This window comes from Accipiter gentilis, chromosome 2, assembly GCF_929443795.1.
Source record: "Accipiter gentilis chromosome 2, bAccGen1.1, whole genome shotgun sequence".
Classification (NCBI taxonomy): Eukaryota; Metazoa; Chordata; class Aves; order Accipitriformes; family Accipitridae; genus Astur; species Astur gentilis.
In genome coordinates this window covers 33,341,240-33,368,154 of record NC_064881.1, presented here as the reverse complement: position 1 = coordinate 33,368,154, position 26,915 = coordinate 33,341,240, and the positions used below count along the sequence as shown (strand labels likewise).

Here is a 26,915-nt window from a genome sequence, read left to right as displayed (position 1 = left end):
AGAAAAAAAAAACAAGCTTGCACCTAGAGTTTTAGAGCCATTTTGTTTGATGACAAAATATTTCAAAAGGCTGTGTGTTGTTCAGAGTCAGGACAAAACTCTAGGAGATAAGGTCTTTTCTGTCACTCATTAATTTGCCAGAAGCTGAAGTCTATTATGATCCAATTTTGAAAATCAGTTTTGCACAGATCTCCATACTCTGTAAGTTGGATACATTGACTGTCGTATCGGACTGGATGTTTTCAACATCAGGAGGTTTATTTGGAATAAAATTCTGCTTCACTATCTTTTGTAAAAAGCATTCCCTTCCTGAAATTAGCTTGTGCCTCCAGTATCTTCACTGCAGTTGTACTTGTTTATATACTTTGAGAATCAATTTGATACAAGAAGAGTAGTGTAAGTCAGTCTTTAAATATGTCACTTGGGCTGTTTGGACGGAATATGTTTGATGGGTGAGTAAAGGCTCACCTTTCATACTTACAATTTCTTTATACAAAATTATTAAAAGGTAAAAAATATAATATTGCTGTTTTTTGAAAATTGCTGACTGTCTTTCAGGTGAAGGAAGAAATGAAAAGTCTTGTTCAAAACAAAGGCGTCAACTCCTTCAAGATGTTTATGGCCTATAAAGATGTATACATGGTCAATGATGAGGAGTTATATGCAGCCTTTTCCTGCTGTAAGGAACTTGGAGCAGTTGCTCAAGTCCATGCAGAGAATGGGGAGCTAATTGCACAGGTAGGCATTTGGCATTTTGTCCATCAAAGTCAGGAATATAAATGATCCTGTTAACTAAGCACTTTAATAGATGTATTAGTACCATCATTGTATCATAGAGAAAGGCTTTTCTACCCTATTTACTTCCAGGTAACTGAGGACAAACGTCTTGTCCAAGGTCCGAGAGGATGCTTGTGGTGGGCTAAGAAATTGTAACCTGGAGTCCTGGGTTCAGGGTAGACAGGAGGCAAATGATCCTGGTTCTGTGAGAGTTATACTTGTAGTATAATATATACTTGCAATGTAATATGTATACTTGACTGACAAAGAAAGCAACAGTCAGAGCCTGACCTTGGACCAAGTCAAAGGGGGAATACTCGGCCAAGTATTGTGATGCCTAACCCTAGGTCTCTCCAAACTTAGTCAGCTCATCTAACAGGAGCGAATCCAGAGGTACCAAGAAAGCTTCACTGACTGGGCACAAAAGTCTCAGTGTCCCTCTATGCATAGTTAGCCTCACTTCACACTTGCTACTGCCACCTTAGTACTGTGTGGAGGCACTGTGAGTGTAACTACATTGATGTCTTTGAGTTTCTTCAGCTATTCTAGTCAATAGTGCTTTGACTCTGCCCCAGGTCCCATAATGGAAATGAATTTATTGCTAAGTAATCTCACATCAGCAAAGCATAAGTTCCTGGAATATAGCAGGGACAAAATCTTATGCCTCTTAAAACCTTGGATCCTCATTCAGAGGCTCTGGATGTGTATCTCTGTGATTAGTAAGGATCTTTTTTTTTTTCCCCCATAAGAGGTTAGTACTGTCATCTCAGTTACTGGCTGCAATCATTTAAGAGTACATATTGAGAGAGGGATAGGGTTTTCAAAAGTGGTGATTTATCCCTGCAAGCCAGTGGAGTATGTTCTCTGAAGTCACTTAGGTATTCTAAGACCTGTGTTTATTGAGAAATGTATTGGATTTCAGATAACACAATAATAACTTCTCTTGAAAAAACCATAACTGCCTTGGGGTTTTTTCCTCAAAATAGCTGCACTGGCTGGTTTAGGATCCATCTGGCTGGCAGCATGTTCACAACACCATGGTTTTGCACTTCAGCTGACTCTTACATGTTTTTTCAGGGTGCAAAGAAGATGCTGGCAATGGGAATAACTGGTCCTGAGGGACATGAGCTTTGTCGTCCTGAAGAAGTGGAAGCTGAAGCTACGCAAAGAGCAATTACCATAGCAAATGCTGTAAACTGCCCCCTTTTTGTAGTCCATGTAATGAGTAAATCTGCAGCAAGGGTGATCAGTAATGCACGAAGAGAAGGTAAAAGTCCTAATTCTTTTATGCTTGGGCAGTGGCATTGGAGAAAGGACCACGGAAAACCAAACTTAGCATCAGTGTCCTACTTGCCGTGGGTGCCATAACCCTTAGAACATGGGTGAATTTCTTGGAGTGGGATGTCTAAACTGTGTGTGTGTGTTGTGGGGCCCAAGGGGAGCTAAGCAGCGTGGAAGAAGAGCAGCTAGGATTGAGACTTTCCCTTCTCCCCAGAGCAAACTTTTTTTCTCCTTTGTACTGTAGCTCCAAGATCAAAGTGATGGCCAGGACAGCATTATTGCATTAAAAATGATCTGACCACTCCAAGACGATGTATACTGTGCTATTCCCCGCCCTTGAGTTAGAGTCTGCAAGCCTTTACCAGCTATTTAAATGAGAAATTCTACAACAGAGACCACACCTTGTCATTACAAACGGTGCCATGACATGACCAGGACTCCTATTCACTGGGCACTTAGAAATCATGGTGATGATGACACTGTCTGAAAGCCTCAATTCCCTCCAGGGAAAGGTTTCTGAGGTCATGGACTGCAGAGTTCATAAATAGTTCTCATCAGCCAAGGCAGCCTGACCCTTTTGACCATCTATTGGGCAGGCTAGAAGCAGCCTGAAGGCTGTAGGGATTCAGGATGTTTTACCTCCTCATCTGTAAGTTCATCCAGAGCAGCCTGTGGAACCACAGCGCTGTGAAGAGGCATTATATGGGTGGAAGGAGCAGGAACGAAGCCCATGATTTGGAGGGCCTAAAACTATGGAATATCTGTCCTTGTTATCTTTTTACGTCTCAGCTTGTGTTCATCTGACCTAACATGAATTGCATACAGACCTCAGTTTCCTTATTTCTTGACTTTAGATGATGCTTACACAGGGGGTGTAGATTATTAATATAAAAATGCAGAGTATGAGTGCTTGACAGAAGTGCAATCAAAACCAGCATGATATCATTGTGCTAACATAGATGGATATGTTTATGTGCAATATGTATTGATTATGACTTCTAGTAAGACTTATCAGTAATTCAAGTTTATAAAAGAATCTACCAAAATATTTTTTACTATTACATCTTTTGGTATTGTGCTATATTAGATTCCTCCACTAGATGACAGTGCTGCTGGTAATGTGGATTATATGCATCAGCGTACGGTTATTTGTACATTCACAGGTGTGGTGTCAACATTAACTACAAGAAGCCATAACAACAGTTAAAATACCCAAATTAAAGATGAAACACTGTCTGTGAACATAAAAGAGCTAAGATAGGAGGTGGTGTTTTATAACACACTATTCAAGTAAAAAATTCTATGCTGATAGTAAATACTGTAAAATATTGTTAGGCATGTGTTGTAAGAATAGTCTGCAGTGCCAGTTTGATAACTGACTTGATATATGTATGCTTCTTTGATGTGTAAAAAGAAGAAATTGGTACAACTTATGCTTATTGTGGTGCAAATTGGATTTTATAGCTTCCTGCATTGAAGTAGTCAGAATCATCAATGCTTGCCTTTGTACACAGCAACGTATAACATCTCTCTATAATTAATTTCTATTTGCATGGAAGTATACTGTTTAGGAAACAGAAATCTAGGATTGATTAAGAAATTTCAAAAGATAGCTAGTGTACCACATAGATAGTTACAACAATTATAGTTTTTAATGGGACTAATCTGTATAAATTCTGGCGATCAGAGATTCATTGTCATTAGTTTCAGTAAAAGTTATTTTTCCATTCTCCAATTAAAAGTGGTAATACAAAACAAGGAGTTCCAGACAAAAAAATAAATTTGCAAAGTTTTGTATGAATGACACAGTAATGCCCAAATATTTTGCTGAAAGATACTCAACTTGGACAGGTTAAAACCACTCTGATGTGAAAGCTGCGTAAACTCTCAAATACTGGAAGGCTCTCAAGCATTTGAAATTATTTGAAACGCTAATGCAGTTTATTCATCTTTTCAAGATTATTTTTCCATTTCTTCATGCTAGCTTCCTGATATTTACAATTTGGAAGTTTTTCATATTCCTTTCCAAGTATTTAGTATGAAGTACAGTGTATGGGTGCATATTCATCCCTGCCCATGTCAGAGGAAGATTGTTATCCCTTCCTATTACATCACTGACCTCAGAAGGGGAGAGACTGATCTTCAGTGAGCGTAATCTATTTTCTGGGTGACAGTGCGATACCAGGATTGAAGCATTGCTTCTCAGATTCTGTGGGATGGTGATTTTCCTACTCAAAAATGGAAGTCAGAGCCCAATTCTTCTTTGTCCCTCATTTAGCTAGCTATACAGGTGAAATACAGTATTAGAGCTAGAGACCAAAGGCCTGATACAGTTTGCTGAAGATAGTAGGCATAATTCTGTTGTCTTCAGTGAGTTACGGCTCAGACCTTAAAGGCTAAAATCAGTCATACACACTGTAAAGGGGTATTAGTTCTTATACTACAATAAGCAAACTTCAGGGGAATCATGAGTGACCGTCTTTCCTTCTCCCCTACGTGCCAAAGTCCACCATCTATGTCTGCTCTGATCTCCAGCAACACCACTCACTGAAGGAAACCTCCAGATTGTTGCATGTTTTTCATGTACATCAGTAACAGCTACAGTGCTGCTGAATATTCAACAGGAAATCCAAGATTTCTACGTTGTGACTGTGTTGGAGACGGACAGGTTGATTCATGCCCCCATCCTGTTCTTTTTTTAAACCCCACCAGCCTGTTTGCCAAAAGCAATGGTTCACCATCTCTCCACTTGAGGGGGTCAAAGACAGTACCCCTCTGTGAGAACTGTTCTTGCTCATCTCAGTAGGCTGTCCGTGTGCAAAACATGATCCTGAATCTTGCTAGAATAGGTAGAGGAACTGTCTGCTTCCACAGAAGGGCAGTCTGAAATCTCTGTGTGCGTGACAGTCTCGTTCCCTTGAGTGGGAAGACAAAGAGGATCCTCTTTCTGCTATTGTGTAAAGTCTTCCCTACAATGAGATGACAGGGCTGTAGAGTGCTGGTGTCAGGCAGTGCAGCTCCCTCTCCTTATTAGGACCACCTCGTGAACTTACCGGGGAAAACAAATGTGGCCCTGTCACCCATTCCTTCAGCCAGTAACACCTATGAGGAAGCAAGGCTAATAAAATGCAATTTAGGGGGATATGATTTATACTGGCTCCCACTTAAAATTGTTTTCATTCTAAGTGTACTAAAGGCTAGAGACCATGTCCCTTTACTCATTTAACTGTTCTATTACAGCTAAGGGAATAAGACTTTCTAATGCAGATCAGAACTGGAGAGCAGAATCTTACTAAAAAGTCAATTTTTTAAAAAGGTTTCTCCCTTTTAAAAAAGTGCATACAAAAAATATGTACTTGGTCAGATTACAAGAAGCTTGCTTAGACTTTCAAACCTCCTACCATCAGTCATGGGTTAGGTCTGCTTTTGGGCATGTCTATAGCTGTGGGTATACAGATTCTCAAGCTGATTCTGAGCACAGGAGTGCAACTAAAAATGCAAAATTTTTAGCTGGCTCAAGCAGGATAGCTCAGGTCCAGACTGTAGATGGCCTAACTGATGCGATGCTATGCCTGATTCAATGAACAGTGCCTTGCAGTTCTGCTTCTTCGAGATCATAGCTGGTCAGTGAGTATCTTTGCCCCATATGACCTTATCTTAAGTGCTTCTAAAACTTTTACTAGAATAAGCACACAGAGACCAGTTCTTTAAATCCTGTAAATGTTAGTCAGTGTTTCTCAAAATTATAACTCTTTTTGAGTTCTGATAGGTGGTAAAATGAATTGCAGTTGCATGTTCTTCTTTGTTATAAAGTAATTTATGTGAAAATAGCTCTTACCAGCCAGCTTGGGCATCTGATGAAGTCACCAAATACACAGCTATTTCCCAGCAGCTCAGAGATGTCAGAAAGACTAAACAGCAGAACAGTTTCTGTTTACTGTTTTTACTGCATGTAGGAAAACATAACAAATGGAAAGATCTGATTTATTACCGCATTACTCCACTTTTATGCCTATAGGCAGAAGCCAGTCGAGCTATAAGAACCTTAATGCAGAATTTCCTTGTTGCCAATTGAGCTAAAAGAGCCTTAATGCAGAATTTCCTTGCTATTTGGATTAAAGCAGTATCTTAATGTTATTGTACCCTTCAGTCTGCCTAGTCACAGTCCAAATGAAATGCAAGAAATTGCACAGTCAGCAGAAGTGTCCAGATGTAGTCCATTGAAGCTGCAGTGTTCAGACTCAAAATCAGTTGAGGAAATGGCTTGTACTCCTTCCAACTCCTGGGATCAAGGGGAGTTGCTCAGGTCAAATTCTGAGTGCAGAAATACTGTCAGCAGCTGTGGTACATGAGTTAGAATCAGTTCAGCATATACGACTGTGAGCTTGGAGACTTCTTTTCATTTTTATGTTGTGAAACCGAGATAAGAAAATTATTTATGGAAGCTAAACATTTACTCCTTTCCTACCATTTTAACTTTTATCATTTCTAGCTATGTCCTAATGATTCATAGTTCAGGTTTACTTCGAGTGGAAGTTTCCTTAGCTTTTTTAGATACAGTAGGAAAGACACACACCACACCACACTTACCCCCCCTCCCCCCCACCCCTTCTACTGACTTTGCTCATGAAAAATCTGTGAAAAGCCTAATAGGTAAATATAGGAGATTGGTTAAATATATGCAGGACTTTTTCTGTGTTTATGTAGGTTTGTGGCAGCCTGCCCTCAAATACTGTGTTTGGAGTTGCACAGGGAAGGCCAAGATCCCCGTGACTCCTGCAACAGCTCTGAATTAGGAGAACACTAATCTGACTCAAACCTTCCCATTCACCAAGTGGTCATATCACTTCCATGGATGGCCTCATATTAAGTGCTTTAAGTTTTTAAAATAAGATGCAAGGCCCAGAAAATAACTACTGAAGTCATGATTTCAAGTCCAAAAAATGGTGGTGGTCTCCCTCTGAGCCCACGTGTAAATCTGTAACATATATGTAGATAAGCGGGACTAGGAGCTTAAAATGCTCCAAGCCAAAGAGTCAATATGAGACAAGCATGTTCAGCATGTCAGGTCATGCTGAGGTGGTTATAGCAAATTAATAATGCTAATAGGGAGTCTTTAGGTTGTGGAAGAAGATATACTATGTAGTACTTGGAGTAAATGTACAGTACAGTAATGTCAGAGCAAGTCTTGAAACCTTGTAGAAATAACTGTAGATCTATGGGTTTTAAATGGTATGAAGCCTTTTTGCAAGTCTAGCACAGAAGATTTAAGGAATGGCACTACTGCAGTGGGAAACCTATTTTGAAAAGAATCGAGCTCCTCAGTAGCTACCTATGCTAGTGTAGCAGTTATAATCCAGTAGCTCACAGAAGTACCAGAATCTAATGTACAGAGAGAAATCTGCAAAGGTTTGCTTTGTTGTTTTCCTACAGTACTGTGAATGTATGACTGACTGACATGCAGAAGGCCAGAGAAAGGTTACTTTCTTTATCACCAAGCAATTAGCAGCTGAATCCTTGCTGGGGTAATGCAGTGATAGTTCTAATAAAAATTGTGCCTGGAGTGAAATCTGGGATCCATAGCAAGATACTCACTGTCTGTAGGAAACGAGAAGGCTCTTGCTGGGATCCGGCAGAGGCTGCCTTTAACCAGCACCAAGCAGCCTATGAGTGGGTGTGTGAGGTCCCAGCTCGCTCTGGTCCTTTGGTGACCATCACAGTCAGTGACATTACCACTGGTCACCTACAGAACTGCAAAGTGGCTGGACTGCCTCCTCATCTTGTTTTGTCTCCCCTCTTGTTCTGATGAGTGTCAAACCCATATTTCCTAGGAGGAAAAAATAGTTAAAATATGTTAGCTCTATCCAAAGGCTAGCAGCCGGTCTGGGTTGGAGTCCTCTTCTGAGGAATCTAGAATACTGTGCAGCAAAGAACTAAAGATTAAAATTTGGGAAATAAATTTTAAAATTAAATTACTTAGAGTTTTGGATTTGGGAAATATTTTTACACTCTTTAGTTTATGTCTGGTGCCATATTGTTCTTCCTGGAACAATCATAGCCTGACAATTAGAAGTACCACCTTGCAAAGCCTGTATGCTGTATATATTAACTTACATTGTTACCCAGTCAATAATTTCAGAGCACCAAACAGGTGCTACCAAGAAATATATGGGTCTTGAACGTAATTAATGTAGCTGAGGACTGTGTTCCTTTTGAAATCTCAATCACATGCGTGGTAAACAATGTGTAAAACCCATTATAATATATCTGTCAAAAATTTAATTAAAAAACTTGCCCAAGCAATGTTCTTATGAGGAAATATATTGGGACATCACCAGCAGAATATTCAGAACAGAGATGCTGTGTTATAGCTTAGTTTATTATGTCCTTCCATATGTTGGTGTTTAATTTGAAACACTCATTCAAATTTAAATCCATTGCCACCAAAAAGATCCAGAACAGAGAAAATACAAGATAAGCATTTTTATGTTGTTTGATGATGATACTATTGCTTTACATTTTTCAGGAAAGGTGGTTTATGGGGAGCCTATTGCTGCTAGTCTTGGCACCGATGGCACCAACTACTGGAATAAAGACTGGGCTCATGCTGCAGCATATGTCATGGGACCTCCACTGAGACCAGATCCATCTACTCCTGGTTTCCTCATGAACTTGCTAGCCAAGTAAGCAGATGAACAAACAGTGGCAGCTAATGCCCAAATACACAGCAAATTCTGTCTGGAGTATATAATAGCAGGTTGATGCCCTGGAGATTTTCTAAGTACAGCATGTTACATTATCAGGAATGAGAAATTGAAGGTGAAACCATAGATGAAAAACACTTTTTGTTGCAGAAATTAGAAAGCGTTCAGATTTTTTTTCCTCTGAATTCTTGTGCCCTTCTGTCCCCATTTGATTTTAATCAATAAGCCTTGCCTTGCTAAAACTGCAGCAAATATTGAAACATGACCAGGGGGACAATAAGGCTGCAAGTTGGTGGGAAATGTGTAAAAAGTGGGTCACAGCTAGGGGTTCTGGGTTTTGTTGTCAGCTGCCTTTTTCACGTGCAATTTGGATACTGCATAAAAAATAAGGCTGCTCACTTCTGAAAGTAGATATAAGTTGTCCGCTTCATAACATCTCCTTCAGAAGGAAGGAGGAACAGAAGTATCCTTCAGTTACCTGCAGTTAACAAAATGTGTGGTTTGCTGGTATTTCATTACCTTAACTCCATAAAAGGGTTGAATTTGACCAAAGCATCTGTGAAGGTATTCCTGAACACTGGCTGATGGTTGTGCAGGTCTGTGATTTCACAGTGGAGTGACACAGTCTAAAAATGCTCTAAGTGAGGATGCAACCAAGCCCCTTTCTCTGGGCAAAGTGGGACAGTCTTCCATTTGTGGGACAACTTTGACATATCCAATGTAAAGGTGTTATTTTTGGTGCTTAGTTTCTTCTGAGGGGTTTCTGAACAGGAAACTGCTTCACAGGGGAACTGGCTGTTACTGTGGAGCTACTCTTGGAGGATGGGACTGAAGACAGGCTGGCAGGGCATATCAGTTTTTCCTTGCAAAAGGGATAGCTGGATCTACCCAGTCTTGCATCAGATTTTCCTATGTGGCACTGTCTGGTACATGCTCTGATTCATAATGAACTTTGTTTCTCCATAGTGATGACCTATCTGTGACAGGGACTGATAATTGCACCTTTGACATATGCCAGAAAGCTCTGGGGAAGAATGACTTCACAAAAATCCCTAATGGAGTGAATGGTGTAGAAGACAGAATGTCAGTTATATGGGAAAAAGGCGTTGTAAGTATATCAAGATGTCTGAACATAGAGGTAATTGATTTCTCCCAACGAAGTATAATCTCTCAGCAGTATCAACTCTCCAGTTTTATCAAGTGTATTTAACATATGATAACTCCTTTGATCAAATACCATAACAGAGCCCTTACTAACTCTCACTTTATGGTCCTGGGAGATAGAAGAAGATTGTTAGTGCTTAAAAAATAGCACTAGAGAACAATTTTCATCATTTAGCAGCAAAGGACTGCTATTGTTTCCACAGTAGTGTGCAGTACATTTTACTTGCAGCATTTTTTTCAACAGATGAAAGGAAAGTAAAAGGAAAGAGATACCCACAGTTTCGACTTGGTCAGTTCGGTATTTTTTCCTCTTTGATCTCTCTCAAATTTAGCTGTTGCAGGAGCTTCCGCACTGGGTGTCTGCCTGTCAACTTCTAATTTGTGTTTTCAGCCAGAGAAAACAAGCTAGAGATAAGAAATGCTTCTCTAATGTATGGCTCAGTCCTGTGATGTGATTAGATGAGCACTTTCAAGTTCTGTTGACTTCAGATTCTCAGGGCCATCACAAGAATGCTTGGTGCTTCTTAGGATAGTGCCCTTCAGGTTCTAAACAAATATAAATATGAAAGCTAGTGGCCAGGCTTTTGGGATATGGAGTAGCCTCATGAGGGGGGCTGTGAGGCAGTCTGGTGAGGGATCTGCTGTTTACTGGGTGTTACAATTGTTCTGGCTAATACAATACTGTTAAGTTCCAGAGGCTCTAGTTCAACTTTCTAATTAATATTAAGTTCTCTTGCAGTAGTGAAGTCTTGTCGATAATGCACTGCAGAGCGTATTTATTTGTCAAAAGTACAAAGTGGACTTCTGCCTATATTCACCTGTGGCATAGTTCTAGTGTGATTATTTATGGTGTAAACTGGAATATAATCTAGCTTGTGGTTAGTATGAAAGTGAGACATTAATATGTACATCAGTGCTGCTTTTGCACAGTGTATCCTGTTGGGCAAGATGATTTTTCAAAAGGTTTTTCAATCAGTATTATCCTCCCTTTTCTTACTTGCAAAATATTACATGGCTGTGAGAGTTTGTCTGGAAAACTTCCCTCCCTTCCCACACACCATTATTTAGAAAAGCAGTGTTCACCACTTTTGTTATGCTTTTCTTCTCAGATGACTGCTGACAGGCCACCATACAAACATGTTTTTGTGACATTCTGATTTCTAGACTGACCTATGCACAATATTATGGCCAGTGTAGCTGGCTTTCTGAGCAAACAACAGTCATGGAGGCTAGATTAAATTAGTTACGTAGCAGTGGACAGTCCGAAGACACATGTGTATCCTTTATTGTTTGCCATTTTGCTGATGTGTCACATCAGCAAATGTGCTTTTGATACTACTTGATCTCAAATGTTTACTGAACTGTGCTATCCTCTGTGTTATTGCTGAAGATACTTGCAAATCACCTTTCCTGTATCACTCATTGTGACTTGCCTCTCCTTTATCATGTTCTAGGCTCTCCTTAATACTGTCTCACTGTTTTCCAAAACCTAGATACTTGAGAGCTGTTATGTCTCCTGAGGAAACTGTTGAGCAGAACTACAGATTCAAAGCCAGCTAAAAAATTTGATTTCAGTTGACTTGGGACTGAATTCACAGGGAGTTTGGCTTTAAAGTTGTCTTTTTCTCCCTTTGCTATGGGATAAAGTAGGATAAAGTTATCATATTCAGTGAATGTAAATTGCAATATGTGCATCTGAGACAATAGTTATTTTTATTTCTTTTAAACTCTTCACTATGACATTAAAAAAAATTGATGTGATGTTGGCAGAGAGCTGTCATTCATCCTAGCCTTTTCAACAAGAAGAACGTTTTTTTCATTCCTTGTTTAAAAAAGTAATGAGTTTGCTTTTGTGTACTCTTCTGCAGTACAGTGGAAAAATGGATGAAAACAGATTTGTAGCTGTTACCAGCACAAATGCAGCAAAAATCTTTAACCTTTACCCGAAGAAGGGGAGAATTGCTGTGGGTTCTGATGCTGACATTGTGATTTGGGATCCCAAAGCTACAAGGTATGTATGGGTAGTTATTTCCTCCCATCCAGCCTTTCTGCAGGAAGAAATATCTCAAAGCCTCTGTATAGCAATAAGCCTTTGGGGTGAGGTTTTGGTGTTTTTCAACAGCACTTCATGTGAATTATTTACAGGTTATTTGTCTCCTAGAATAGTGTATTTAAGCAGAGATCTTTGATCTCTAGATGGACTTAAAGAAATTCTCCTAGATTGCTGACCAAGTGCAAAAATAACAAGGTCTGTACATTATGCTACCAGGGCTTGGTGTCCTAGGAGTAAAAATAACCATTTTGAGATCTTAGAGTAACTCTGTTAAGTGCTAGAGTATGTTTAGCTTCTTCCCACTGCAAAGAGAAGGGAGAGGAGCCTGCATTTCTGCAGAATGACCCGTTGCAAGCTTGTGTTTTGAACTTAGAGCTACTTCAAACATATTCAAAGGTGGTCAGGAAACTGTGATGTCTTGCCCTCCCAGTGTCTTCTCCCTAGCTGATAGAGCAAATATAGTGGTAGAGCCAGGAGTGAGCTTAGTTCTGAAGCTCAAGCTGTGTGTTTAAGGAGTTTTCTGATTTTGTGCACAGTAAGTCTGCTAAGAATACTCACAACAACAACAGGTGTGCTTATGTCTCAACCTGCATGACTTGATGGCACGCTACATTTTTGCTACAAAGAGCATGCAGTGTCTGGCTTTTGTGCCCATCCTGATCTTGTTTGAACTGCCTGGAAATGCTCTGGCGGCCGTCTGTCACAGAGCCAGCTCACCTGGGGAGTTGTCTTTCTCAGCTGAGATGCCTATGGGCTGTGCAAGTACATCTCCACTGTTCAAGTGTTGAGCAGGTTAGCTTAAATTGGCAGGCACTTCTAACAGCTGAGTCTTGCATCTGATCACATCCAGCCCTGCACATAGCAGCAGCAGCAGCAGATCAGATGGTATGCTGGGATTGTGCTTTTGTCTTGGGTTCAGCTCTAGTGAGCAGTGTAAGCGTACAACTGCCCTGAAGGCACATGTTGACCGTCCTTGAAATCTCTTTATCAGTGTCATCCAAATAGTAAATCCACAGAAGACAGCAATCAGTAACCCTAGATGAGCTTTGTGGGGTATTAGGCATGACGACAGTATGGCCAGCTTTCATCAAGGTACTACCATGTTTGGTGTTCCTAAAGCCTGAGCTGTTGTAACTCAGATGGCATTAGATTTTCAGCCTTTATTTTTTAAAAAAAAGAGTTGAAGACTCTCCTCATAGTAGAGAGAAGTTTCAAAACATAACTGGCCAAATCTGATTTTGGAAGCCAAATGGAGGAAGAAAAGCCCAAATCCTAGATATAGCTTACACAACCAAAATTTTCCTGACCAATCTTCTGGTTTGTGAATTTTTGATAATGCAGTTCTCACTAATTTCAGTATATTCAGAGTACGAAAAATGTGTGAGAGTTAGAGGAAAAGCATTCTGTGTTTTAAGCTGCAAAGCTTGAGGACATGGAGGTTGCTATTCAGAAGTCCCACAAAAACATGGCAACACCAGCAAAAGAAGTTTTAGGAGTATCAACCCCAATAAACATAGAGGCCTGCCCAGCACTGGGTCAGAGAGATTTTCATGTGCATTATGCCTTCTGGCATGTTGAGCAAGCATATTTTGAGATACTAGCAATGAGCTATTTCAGGATGGTGGAGCTATGAACTCTGACTAAAAAAAAACCTGAAGGATTCTGTTCTGAGCTCACTTCTGCTCTGCCTGGGGACAAATGAATCTAGAATAAAAGCAGAGTTCTGACATTGTTCTCAAGGTGCTTTGTCAGCTCGTGAAATTATTTATCCTTGTGCCTCCCAAACATTCCTTTTTCCTCCTTTAACTCTCTCCTGAGCAGTCTCATTGCCTTTTTGCCCACTGCAGCTGTAAAGGTGCAGTTTTTCTTCAAATATTTTTTCAAACATTAAACTGTATTTTCTTACTGAGCAAGCTGATTTTAAGTTCAGCCAATACTTTTTTTTCTGATCTGGTATTGTTCCCATTGTTTATCCCTTTGGCTTTGCTGGGAACAAGCCTCTCTGCAGGTACAATTGTGTGAACTACATGAGTAAGTATAAATAAATCTCACTAGTGCTTGTCTATTCATTTCACTACAAATCCTGAAGAGGGCACAAACAGCACAGCAGAAGAAAAGGATCTAGCTAATGGACTTCAGCCATTTAAGATGTTACACAAGGTGCAGCCTCATGTGCTTTTGTTGACTCTGGGGAGTGATTTCCAATTTCACAATAGGCTTGTTCCTCTTTCTTGCAAAGTCCTTCCTCTTTTGAGCATGACATTTTTTCTTGTTTGTAAATCTAAATCTTGTAAGAGAGGAAAATGCAATTTTCCAGTTCTGATTCGATGCTGTGTTGCTGTAGTCTTATAATACCGGCTTGATACTAGCATAAAGAGTTAGACAATTGCTGAAATATCGCTGAGAGGAACTAGTATTATCACAATGTGTCAGAGGAGTTGTATAGGGAAGATTCTGAAGTCATTCTGAAAGGTAGTGAAACTCTCAAAAAATACTTATATCCCTACAAACTCAGCTGCATTTCCCCTCCCACATCATTGCAAAATAGCAACATGTTGCGTGCTACCTGAGGATTCAGGATTTTCTCCTTCTAGGTTGCAAGAACCTAGTGAATTCAATGTGACAGCTCTGCAAGCTGGGAGCAATTGCAATTCAAGGTTCTACTTCCAGCACTCTGCCACTTTAGCTGAGGCTTGCCTTCTACAGGTCAGCTTCATTGACTGGCCTATTTCTGTAGCATTTTCTGGTAATTTCTGCAAACAATATTATATGAACAGTAATCAGATTTGCTACTGTACTTAAAGGCTTCCAAATACTGGTTTTAGCAGGTCTGCATGAAAGCAAAGAGTACTGGGAAGAAACACATTAAATGTATAAATTCTTTAGAAACTGCATTAGAAAAGACGGGTTGTGCGTTCTGCCAGGTTAGGTCTGTTTCTAAGCTTCCTTATCCTCATTGCATATTCATTAAAGAACACACAAATACCAAAGGGACCTTTTGGTTTATTGCCGCCATGTGCTACTAAACATCATCTTGCCAGACCTCAACACCCTCAGCATCCCAAGTACAGCCTGTGCACACAGGATTGATTGTTTTGTGAGAACTCCTTGGAAAAAAGCATGTAGGCAGCAAATGTGTACTTACTGTACCATCTTATTTTAATCTGTGTTTTGATCAAGAATCTTCACTGCCTTCTTTCAGCTGCACACAAATAATATAACAGCCCCAAGTCTGTGAAACAAAAGCAACTGTAAAGACTGTTCTGGAAGGAGAGGGCAAAGTCAGCAAGGAGAAGGGAATGTCACCTGTCAGCAAGTCAGCGTTCTCTGTAGCTGGTGCCTTTAGCGATTTGAAATCAAGCAAGAATACAAAATCTCTAGGGCTTGTTTCAGAAATGCTCAGCAAGGAATCTAAATACTGCAATACCCAATTCAGTCTGTGGAAAGAGCTGAGCGTTCCTTGTAAAGTAGGGGCAGAAGGTGCTAAAGATCTCATAAGAGACATTCAGCTCCTGGAAGGTATTAGGGCTCAATAAACTCACTGTAGCCTATTGGAGCCTTGCAAATAAGCCCTGGTTCAGGCCCCAAAGGCAAGATCCAACACCCATAGGGATAAAAAACCTGTCTCGAATGGAGTTTAAGTTTCTAAGTCCAGCCACTTCATTATAACAACGTGCAGTCTGGGAAGCCTCACCCGCGTTTTTTTTCCAGTTACCAAAGACAGCCTAAAAGTTAGGTACTTTTTGAATGCGAAGGCAGAGCTGGCTGTGCAGGTAGCAGTCTCTCACACCATCCTCCTTGGGCTCCACTGGAGTGGCCCTCTTTGGTGGGCCCAGCGTGTGCCCCATGTGTGCCAATGGAGCTGGGCTCAACCCTGAGCAGTGATGGCTGCAGTCCCAAGTGCACAGCTGCTGGAGCAGGAACCCTGGTTAGCAGGGAATGCAGGAGTCCTGAGGTGAGAAAGAGAGGGAGGAAAAGGACATGTTACTCTGTAATCTATGTGCTGTGACATGACTAGAGAAGACATGGTTTCTAGCCCCTGTTTCCAGTGTTGTTTATGCATTTTATGGGAAACAGTCACTGGATGCAAATCAGCGAGAAGTCAGAGTGCCCCAGTCTGCTGGTATATGTTCCCTCAATGCCTTTGTTTGTGTGTAGATATGTTCGTGGATAAATCTTTTGCATTTGTTAGAAGCAAAGTCTGCAGCCTATGTTTGTCTCATTTGTAGTCAAGTCTTTAGCCTCACAGGCTTAAGTGGGGACAAGCTACAACATTTAAGCACTCTTTGCCAAGCAACTGCCTGTAATTTTTCATAACGTGAAAGAGGAAGAAACCAAGATGTTAACAGATGATTAGAATAAATAATGCTGCAACTGTCTTACTCTTTTGATGAATGAGCATAATTTTGAATACTGAGTATATGGATAACTGCATCTAGACACAATGAGGCAAAATGAAATAATGTGGCATACAAATATGTATGCATAGGACAAGTATGTTCTAGCATTTTCAATAACCCCATATGCTTTTTCACAAGTACAAGCATGTGCATCCATGAATGTACACTAATTCACTAGAATTAGAGTTCCTGTCAGAGGCCTGTTATCTCAGATTAGGGGGACATGGAGAAAGAAACAACAGGCACAAATTAAAACACAGGAAATTCCATTTAAACATAAGAAATAGCTTTTATTTGCTGTGAGGGTGATCAAACACTGGCACAGGCTGCCCAAAGAGATTGTGGAGTCTCCATCTTTGGAGGTACTTAAAACCCGACTGGACACAGCCCTGAAAAACCTACTTTGGCTGACCCTGATCAGAGCAGAGGGCTTGGAATAGGTGATCTCCAGAGATGCTTTCCAACCTCAATGGCTCTGTGGTTCTGTGAACTGTAACAAAATAAGCCTCTGTGAGAGAGCATGATGTACGTTTCCCTAGTAACTTGCTGTCTCACGAAATGTCAGCTGCTCTCTTTAGAGAACTAAATCTTAGAAATGTTACAAAAAAAAAAAAAAAATTAAATCTTTCTTATTTTCTCCTTATATAACCTTGCCTTTTTCTCCCTGGTAATTGCTTCCAGATCTTCTTTAGTCATTGAATAGACTAATTTGTATTTTCCTCTCTTGTTATGCTTTTCTGCAAGCTTAATTTCTCATTACTGTTTCCCTCCTGCCCATTATAGAGTTTGACAATTTTCACTTCCATCCCATATCAGCTTGGAGTGATTGATAGGACCAGACTGGTGGTATTGTTGACAAATGAGTTACTTACTATAATCAGAAAAATAATTTTGTTGCTATTCTCTACCCATCTTAAAACAATGAATTTTAGGAGATATGATTGCATGAAATAAAGACCTGATCCCTCAGATAAGTCACTTCTACTTGGAGCTCGCAAACATTAACTTCCTACCTCTTCTTGCATCTGTTATCCACAAATCTCCTCACTTCATATGACTGCTGAAAGGCAATGCTTATTTAAAGATATTTTTTAAGAGGCTAGGAATACAATTTTACAAATAGTTGCCTGCATATATTTGCATGTGCAGTTATTGCAATTCCTTAATATAAAATAGGCCATGGGGTTTTTAATCCACATTATAGGCTTACAGCTAGGATTTTTGCACATAGATTTTAAGACTTTATCTTTCTTCTTTTTCCTCTCATTTTTTTCCCCTCCTTTGATTTCTTTTTAATAAAACTGACTCTTTAACATTAACAAAGTTCAACTTAATTATCATTATAAATGAGTGGTGGCTCAGGACAGCACAGAAAGATGAATGTTCTGTTTATTTTTTTATAGATTTTAGAAAAGCGGGTTAACAATATGGAGAGTTCAAAGGCATCTGAAAGTGATGTGAAGAGGCAGCTCGCAAAGGCTGATACTATCCTCAGCAAACTGGCATTTCTCACCTATCCCCTGCTCCAAAAAGCTTAGAGATACTGCACTGTAAGCACTGAGAGAAGTTGCTTACAGCTCAAATATTCACTCTTACATAAGTTGGTTTTCTATGGCAGCTGTCAATGAAGCAGTTGTTTTCTCTTCAACAATGGACTCGGGTCATGTTAACTGCCTTTACTACTATATTTTAAATTAATTAATTAAATAATTATAGAACAGGGGTCCTCCTTTTACTGAGACGTTGAGCAGCTATTTTTACCTAAGGGCTGTCAACTACAGAATTCCTTTGTATTCCTGTACCTGGAATATTTTTAAGAAAACTGTGAGGTATGCATCCACTTTCCATTGAAAGTAATTAAATTCTTCATTTTCTTATGCCAACTTTGAAAATTAAAGTAATAGTGCTCACAGCAGTCAAAGTTTAGGTTCTAGAGCTCACTCCAGTCCAACAGATCCAGCTTCACTGGGCTGATGTAGCTTCATGTCCTATGCATTATGAGGGGTAGAAGATCATTCTAATGTCCAATAGTTTCCCTTCATCCAGTTCCCCCTCCTGCCTGACTGTAACTCACTATTTAGTATTTCAGGCTCTGACTGAGGTGTAGACATGTTTATGATGGTCCTGGGTTGTGTTTGACTTGAAATGAAAACTGGTACCTCTAACTCCTTAACGAACCTTCAGGGCATAACTTTTCAGCTCACCACCTGTACGATCTGGAATTTCACCCAACAGCTTGCTGCGTTAGTCTAATCTGATGCTCTTTTCTAAATTTCAAACTTCAGTTTGTAGTTTATTTAGATATAATATTCTAGGAGTGGCTGTAAAGTCCTTTCTCACATAGAGCATAAATAAATACAGGATTACTATTCACTGAATACTCACACAGTCAGAAAAAATCTGGTAATTGCATTTAGACTAAAATAATTGCTATTTTAGCTGTAAATTAGTTGGACAGAAGCACTGCGTTGAAAAAAACCCACAATTTCAGAAGCATGTCTTCCTCTTTGGTACTAGAGGAATGTCAATTTTTATACTGACAGCCTAAAATGTCTTTGCAAGACAGGTGTATCAAAAGCAGCTGAAGTGAATTACATGGAAACACTGATGTAAGTAGGAACAAAACAGGGCCTGATGTCTTTACAGTATCCTCTTTGCTGAGGAGAATGTTCTTTTACATGTTGAAGTAATCATTCTGATCTCAGTCTCCATTTGAGAAAGGGTTGCCTGAAACTAGAGCCACTGTAATTTATAACTAGAATTAGAGAATTTTACAAATTTTATAAAAGAAATCCAATACAGGTTTTTGAAGCCTAGAGTCAGAATCTGCTCTCATGTTGTGTAATCACTTAGGATGCTGGAGACAGCTGTTATGTTGCACTTCACTGTGGTGGCAGTCTTGGTTTCTTGGATTATAAGTAGGCTACAGCCATTCTTGCTATTAGCTGAGTGGTCAATAGTGTTCAGACATTCGGAGCAAATAGTGGAATTTCACTACAATTCCCAGCAAGCTGCCTGCTACTGAAATGGCTGATACAGCAGTAAACAGTAAGTTGCATAAGGTTGCTGAGTTGTGAGCTTCAGATCCAAGCATACAATCTAGTGCTGTCTTAATTGGTTGTTCACTTGCTACCCGAAACGTTCACTGCCATTGATAACGTCAAAGGGTTAAATCACAGATGAATTTTTGTGGTATCCATCAGGGAGAATGCGCGTCACCTTTAGAAAGGGCAGCGTGACCTAAGGCTTGTTTCAACAGAAGAGTTATAAATGAGTTCTATACAAGTTTGCTGTTGAGACAAGCTCTGGGAAATGTGTTTTGTCATATTGTGAGGTTTATCTGTGCTGACTTCCGTTCATTTTGTATCTTTCTGAAGGACGTACTTACCTCTGAGGTGTGTTTACCTCTAGTGATCCTGCTCTAGCACATTTAAACAGCTCCCGTGTTGAGTTGAAGTATCTTGCTTATTTTTCTGTTCGTTTGCTCAAATTACCTTTTCCATTTTTCTTTTCATGTCCTGGTGCTATTGTGCAAATAGATATGATGTATACCCAGAGAATGCTAAAGATAATTATATTACAGTTGTTCTTACTTACTGTTCTAGCGTTGGACCCATAAGGGTAATGCAATAATCTAGAGGAATATGTTCACAAACTCTTTGTAGGGCTATTGTAACACCCATGGATAAAGTTGTTCGACAGTATTCATAGGACCAGTGAATACAAGAGAGGTCTGACCTCTATTGCTCACTCTTTCCACTGTGGATCTGCAAGATGATGCTGATACTGGTGAGCAGGCATCCATAAGTTTTCTGTCCAAGGTGTGCTGAATAAGGAAAAGTTTTTATTCCTAGGGCAGACTGGTCATAGAGAATATTTCTATATATACAGCCTTTGGAAAGTCAGTTGCCACCAAGATTTAAATGTAGACCTTAGTAGGACCATTTCTCTTAGTTCAACAGAACAATATGAAGGGAAAGCTAAGTCTCCTTCCACAAATTCTTTTTTCCTCTGTATAAGTGATTACTTTTGAAAATGGCTATACTTAAAGATACAGATTTTGTTGTGGTTTTCTCATTTTGATAAGGATGTTAACTAAAGTTTTAGAAAATTCTTCTCCAAACAGATCAATATTTTAATCCATTAATATTTCATATTACTTTTGACTTTGATAATTCTTTTTCAAAAGATGTAGTCTCTGGAATAATGTTAATGCTATATATGCATGATAGGTTTTTGATTGTGTGAGCACCTACTCTGGAAAATTCTGACTGCTAGCCAAAAGCGTGAAGCTTCCTTCCTTTCAGAAATTACAGATGACAATAAAAATGTAAACTCTCCAAGTTATTAAAAAAAAATAAATCTGTAGATTGGAAACAGAAAGTTAATACAATAATTAACTAAAATTCAAAATCTTGTGAGCCATTTTAGATACAGTAGATAGTAAGTAGATCAGTAGGGAGAGTATATAATAAAGGAAGTATACACAGCCTGGACTTCCAGATGCTAATGTCAGCTCTAGCATTGGCTCTGCCTTTAATGTACCCAGTTAGGGTTGGGGAAATTGGCTAGAAAAATGGTGATCATAAAGAATGAGGTCTATGCATAAACAAAGCAATAACACCATAGCTCAAATGAGTACTGTTGAGGTCTAAAATTATAATTTGCTTAATACCCTTGGAGGAAAGGTATGTATTAGTGTGATGTTGTCATTATTATTTAGTAGCATCAAGATATGTGGGCTGTCAGTCACTGGATCAATCCAACTCACATTAAGATTTACCAAAATTCATTACCATCTACTGACTTTCCAGTGAAATAGTCTTTGTGCTATTTGTGAGTCTCAATCTTTGAAACATTGCAGCCATACTTTTCAAACTTGAAATTGCAAGTCATTCTAGCTAAAAGGTCAGAGCTTTTTCTGACCTTATTGTGCACAGATATTTGCTTGACAAGGCAGAATGAAATCATGTTATTCAAATAAAATATTACAACCTGATTTTTTTTCCCCACTAATCTCTTCCTAGTGGAAAATTTTGCATTTCAAGGCTGCAAAGTTCTGTCCTTTACTCTCCCTTTTCATTCTTTTGAAATGCAATTACTGTTCAATGAAATGTTATTGCTCTATCCTATTTTTACAGCTGTTCCATGATGTACTGTATAGTGTCATAGTTTAATAATGCTGCTAAATTTTCCTCCTTTATCAATTTCTCAAAAATTTATAATGAAGTAAAATGCAAGGATCCTAGTAATTTTTGGCGTTGTTTTGTTTTGTAAACACAGGACAATATCTGCAAAGACACATCACCAGGCCAACAATTTCAATATATTTGAAGGAATGGTCTGCCATGGAGTCCCAGTTGCAACAATTTCAAGAGGCAAAGTAGTTTATGAAGGTGGAGCTTTCAATGTCACAGCAGGAGAAGGCAAATATGTCTTCCGTCCACCATTCCCTCCATATGTCTACAAACGAGTCAGGCAGCGGGAGCAGGTTAATTAAAATAATAAATCTCTGTAATGCTTTGTACAACATGAGGATAACTAGCTCTTGGGAAGAGAGGTTTGGGGATTCAGTGGTAATTTCCCTTACTAATCAAAATCTGCAAAGGTGGGAGGAAATGAAACTAAGGACTCAATTTTTATTGCTCTTTATCTTACAGAAAAATATCATAGACTAGTTCCTGCTCGTACGGTAGTCTGTACAGCTCATAGACTAAGCCTGGGTGCTTTTTAAAATAAACACATCCCACTTGCAATAAAAGCGGGCAAAGTTTTGCTCATAAGTAATCTAACTGTTACATTTCATCACTGATTTCACTGAAAATCAGAGAGGCTTCACATCATATGCTGGAGGAAAGCTTACACTGAGGAAGAAATCAATACTTTTCTAAATCTTTCATGGATCAGATATTTGGGGCTAAGCCCTGTAGAATGTTGAACACTTTGCTGTGTTCCAGCAAGAATGTGTTAAAAACTGAACATGTGCAAAGTGCACTGCTGGACCAAGATAGTTCTGTTCAAGCTCTTGTTCTTTTTTTTTTTTTTCTTTTTTTTTTTTTTTAAGAGAAATATTGCAAAATAAATGAAGATTGAATTTTCAGTGCTTATTTACCATGGAAGCATTCATGAAGAATGCTTTTGCATCCTGAGTGTCACTTATTGTGAGTAGGATTTTCAAAAGCACCCAGATAAAATGTATTTTAAAACCACAGTCTGAATCAGTGGGACTCACTGCAGGATCTAAAAGTTGAATCGGACTAGGATCCGTGTAAGATACGGCCCATTGAAATGCTTCCAATATAATTCTGTATATTTCTTCCTGCTATTGTCTTGATGGACTGAGAAAGGCATGTAAAAGTGGCTGAGTGAGGCTTTTCCCCAAACACCACACTTCCACAGGAGCTGGTGGGCTGTCTGCAAGTTGATACATGTAATACAGTGGATAGGCAGGGAAGTCCCCACGTGACCACACAGTTTTTCCCTGGGAGCTAAGAACAGAAAACAGATTATTGCATTTTGGGGTTTTCCAAACATAAAGGAACACTATTTTTTTTTTTTTTTTTGGTACCAGAACAAGTCAGTGTAAATTAGATAAACTAGAGAGATTTTTCATTTGCATTATGTTAGCATCTATGCTGTTTCTACTTTGCTTTTTATTTTGAAACCAGATTCCTCATTTAAATCTGTCCTCAAATTTTATATATTCTATTCACCTTTTCAATGTGAATGAAGGTTAATGTTTCTCGGGGAAAGGAAGGGCAAATGAAATAATCTGTGCCTGGACTTCCCAGACTAGTAGAAAAGCGAGCCAGTAGTCCTAACTGTGAATTTGTCCAGATAAAAGATCTTCCCTTTCCACTGAACATGTGACTGAATTGAAACAATTGCTCAAAAGTCATGCAATTCTATGGCCAACTGCAGATAAGATGGTCTCACCGGCTAAATAGTGAGAACTGGTTACCTACAGTAGACTCATTCTGCATTTTTAACCTAGATAGAATCTCTTTGCAGTGTTCCTCTTAGAAATCATAGTCCTTTGGGTCTGTCTTCAGTGGGATATATATCATACACAAAGTTGTGTGTGCCTGTGAGTCTAATCCACTGGACATCACTGAAGATATTAAGTACTTTGTTAATGAGGGCTGCTTACTATTACAGCACTTTGTTGTGCAGTGTTGATCCCTTTGCCTTTTAATGCAAAATAAATGTCAGGTAATAGTAATTGAAACTAGCTATTGAAAACAGATTTGTACTAGCATTACACCAGCAAAAACTTGGGGCATTTCTTTTCATGTAAGAGAACTTGTTGCACTTATTAAATGATAATTAGGTGCTTCCTGAAGCATAGCTGAGTTTTAGTGACTGCAAATCCTGGCATCTCCACTAAAGCCTTATATGCCATGTTAGAGGAAGATAAGTATCAAAACTAAACTACAATTTATAAGAAATTTGATAATTACAGAATTCTGAAAGACTTCCATGAACATGGTGGTTTCCATTTCCCATCAAAGCTAGAGAGAACTTTCTCTTAACCAAAACATCAAGTGCAGCATGTCTTCAGAAGTGATTTTTTAACCAGCTCAACCTCCTGTAGCCAGCAGCTGGGATAGTGGATGGTAGATACCCACACAAGCCAGGATTCACTTTGTTTCACTGAGGTACATTAACCTCTCTTACCTGTATTAAGAGCATCACTGGAAAATGTGATTACTTTAACAAAGAACAAGCTTGTAACTTGAACATGCAGTGAGTCAGCTGTTCTGGAGAGCAGCTCAGGTATGTTTTCTCTATACCTGTTCTCTCCTGGGATATCCTGAAGTAGCGGAACTGAGATTGAAAAAATACACAGAAGCAATCAGATTAATTGATTTGTGCTTGTGTTTTAGCATATCCTGATTATTTGTGCCATAATCTCTGGGGTTTTGCCACTCCCAGATCTGGTTGGACTAAGGAAGGGAGAAGCATCAAAAAAATGAGGTGGAAGATGCTCAGTTGCTTCTTTAAAAAAATGGGTTTAGAATTGCTCTGTTACATTGCTGAAGAGATTGAGCCACCCAGCTCCTGATGAAAGCTGAGAACTGAACAGTTTAATCCCAGTGTAAGGGATCTTTTCAAGAGAGAGGTTTGATGAAAGTGTTGGGATACATAACATAAAAAGCTGGGTTATCATAGGACTGCTATTTTCATTGTGTCCAATTAGCAGTTGGAAGGGGAAGACAAATAACAATGAAAGATTTGAAATATTTTACTGCAGGTCTGCCAGCCTGTTCCTGTTAAGAGAGCACCATATACAGGTGTGGTCTCAGCAACATCCATCACACCAAAATAATAGGCTCATCCACCGGTTTTGGCTCTTGCAGGTAACTGTCTCTTTTGATTAGTGAAAACTACTTTACTTAATGCTTCTCGGAAACTTCAAGAAAACAAAAGTGTAGCAGGCCATCTAGCTTGTGACAGGCTTGTCTGAAATAAGCCCTCTCAGAAGCCAAGTTGTCTTGGTATCTTAAAAGTTGATGAAAATGTGTAGCAGCCCAGGTATGGAGGACCTCTTTCTGATTGGAGCCTCATTTAAAACGTCGGGTTGAGAGAAGCAAATGGAGTGTAACTGCTAGACTGAGACATGGGTATGAAGGCCCATAGAAAACCTGAGTTCAGTTAGCACCAGGAGTACAAACAAAACATAAATGTTTGGCTTGCAGATTTACAGAAAAAAAACCCCAAACAAAATCAGCTTGATGTGAAAAATTAAATTTTTTAGTGTCCCTGTGTTACAGACAATAACTGTCCACTAATTGTGCTGTTTGGGTTAAGCTGATGACATCTGTTTTGCAAAGACAACAGCTGTCTCCATGCAATAGAGGTGCTGCAGTCAATGCCAGCAGTGGTCTAATGGATGGCTGAGCTGTTGTAAGGCTCAGTGCTGGTAACAGGGGAATAACACCCAGCATCTCCCCTTCCTTCCTCTCCAGTGTCCACAGTGTGTAGCTTGGTTATTGACACTCCCTCACCTGTATATGCCCTGGTGCTCAGCAGATCTTTCTGTGAGCTGATTTACTTGCTAAGCCAGTGGAAAACAATTAGCTTCCTTTTTCTAGGTTAGTTTTCTGTTGGCAGCTGGGGAGAAGGACTAGGTGACAACACCTCGCTCTTTAACAGTTTAACAAACAGAAGAAATGCTTCAGGAAAAAGTAAAAGAACTAGGTAAGATCTTCAGCAAGCACAATTGAGACATGATGCTGCTGTATGCCAACTGCAGCTGAAACGTTGTCTACTGCAGCAAGGGAGTTGATTAACGTGGGTCAGGGGGACAGTGCGTGGCAGTAAGCATGACAAAATCCAGGCTGAGTTTTTGGGTGCATATGTGTACCAGCAATGAGATCAGCTAGTTTGAGAAATGATTTCCCAACAGATGGATGTAAAGCCCCAGTTCGCACCTCATATAAAATGGGTCTGTTCTTAGTGCTAATTAATATGAGGATAGGAACAAACCTGCAATGGTGGGAGGGTGAAGTTAGCTTTTGCACATTTCATTGTATTATTCCTTTAAAGCTACCTCACAGTGAACCTCATCCCGGGCATCAGTAGCAGCAACAGAGTGCAGCATCCTATTTGTTTTCCTTTGTCATAAGGGAGAAAGCTTTTGTAATAGAGAGGACTAAAGGCTAAAGCTGCAATAGCGTGAGGGAGCAATAATCATTCTTTCTAGCTCCTAGCACTCTTTCTCCATTATTACCTCTCTGAGTGACAAATTGCAAAGCAGAGATTTTCTGTTGAAAGATTATATCATATTGTCTTTTTCTTCTCTGTAGATAAAAGCAAATGAAAATGACCCTGCTGTCCCCATCAAAGCAGTGCATTCTGGGTCCAACAATCAATCCACAATCAACTTCTCAAGAACCAACATGAAACAACAGTAACCAATAAACATTATACTGGGCTTCCTGTATGAAAGTTGTCATTGCAATTTCTCTTTCAAAGGAATTTTGTTATAAGAACTGGAAAATTCTTTTTAGAAAATGGGGCAATAATAAAATAATAACTACAATTATAATGTGGCAGCAGCTCAGTAAGTTCTTAAAAGTAGGTGAGTTTGGGGATAGTATTTCTTAATATTTATCTTTAGAAGATATCAGCTAACCTATAAAGTAAAAGCAATGAATAGTGGCCTTTAAGCACATTTTCTACATTCTTCCTCTGTTAGGTCACAGGAGATGAATCCTAATTCTCTAGTTTCATGTGTTAGGAAGATCTCTGTTGTGCTTAGCAGTGCATAGAATTCTGATAGCAGATGCTGAATTTGATTTTTTATTTTTCCCTTCCTGGAAGGGGTCAGGTAGAGAAAAATGCTGATTCAGGAGAACTGTCACAGTTTTAGAGCTGCTGCTACGTCTCCCTTCCCTGTCTTTAAAGGAGTTTGTACATTTTGTCCCTGCCAGCTGCACAACCAAGCATTTATTGGTGTGTTCAAGTGTTTCTTTTGCTACACCCTAAGCAAACCTATGCCAACCATACTGGTGAACTCATCTACGATACTGT

At 39.4% G+C, this 26,915-nt stretch overlaps 1 protein-coding gene across 1 annotated transcript in view; it reads left to right on the top strand.

Annotated features, from left to right (window-relative positions):
• DPYS (dihydropyrimidinase) overlaps positions 1-26,430 on the top strand; it is a 35,115-nt gene extending 8,685 nt beyond the window's left edge. The window contains exons 5-12 of the mRNA XM_049828796.1: positions 559-738; positions 1,855-2,044; positions 8,585-8,741; positions 9,729-9,870; positions 11,795-11,937; positions 21,663-21,870; positions 24,634-24,739; positions 26,189-26,430. Of these exons, the coding sequence (XP_049684753.1) occupies positions 559-738; positions 1,855-2,044; positions 8,585-8,741; positions 9,729-9,870; positions 11,795-11,937; positions 21,663-21,870; positions 24,634-24,708 (1,095 nt within the window). The 3' untranslated portion in view covers positions 24,709-24,739; positions 26,189-26,430. The remainder of the gene's footprint in view (positions 1-558; positions 739-1,854; positions 2,045-8,584; positions 8,742-9,728; positions 9,871-11,794; positions 11,938-21,662; positions 21,871-24,633; positions 24,740-26,188) is intronic.
• Positions 26,431-26,915: the final 485 nt, after the last annotated feature.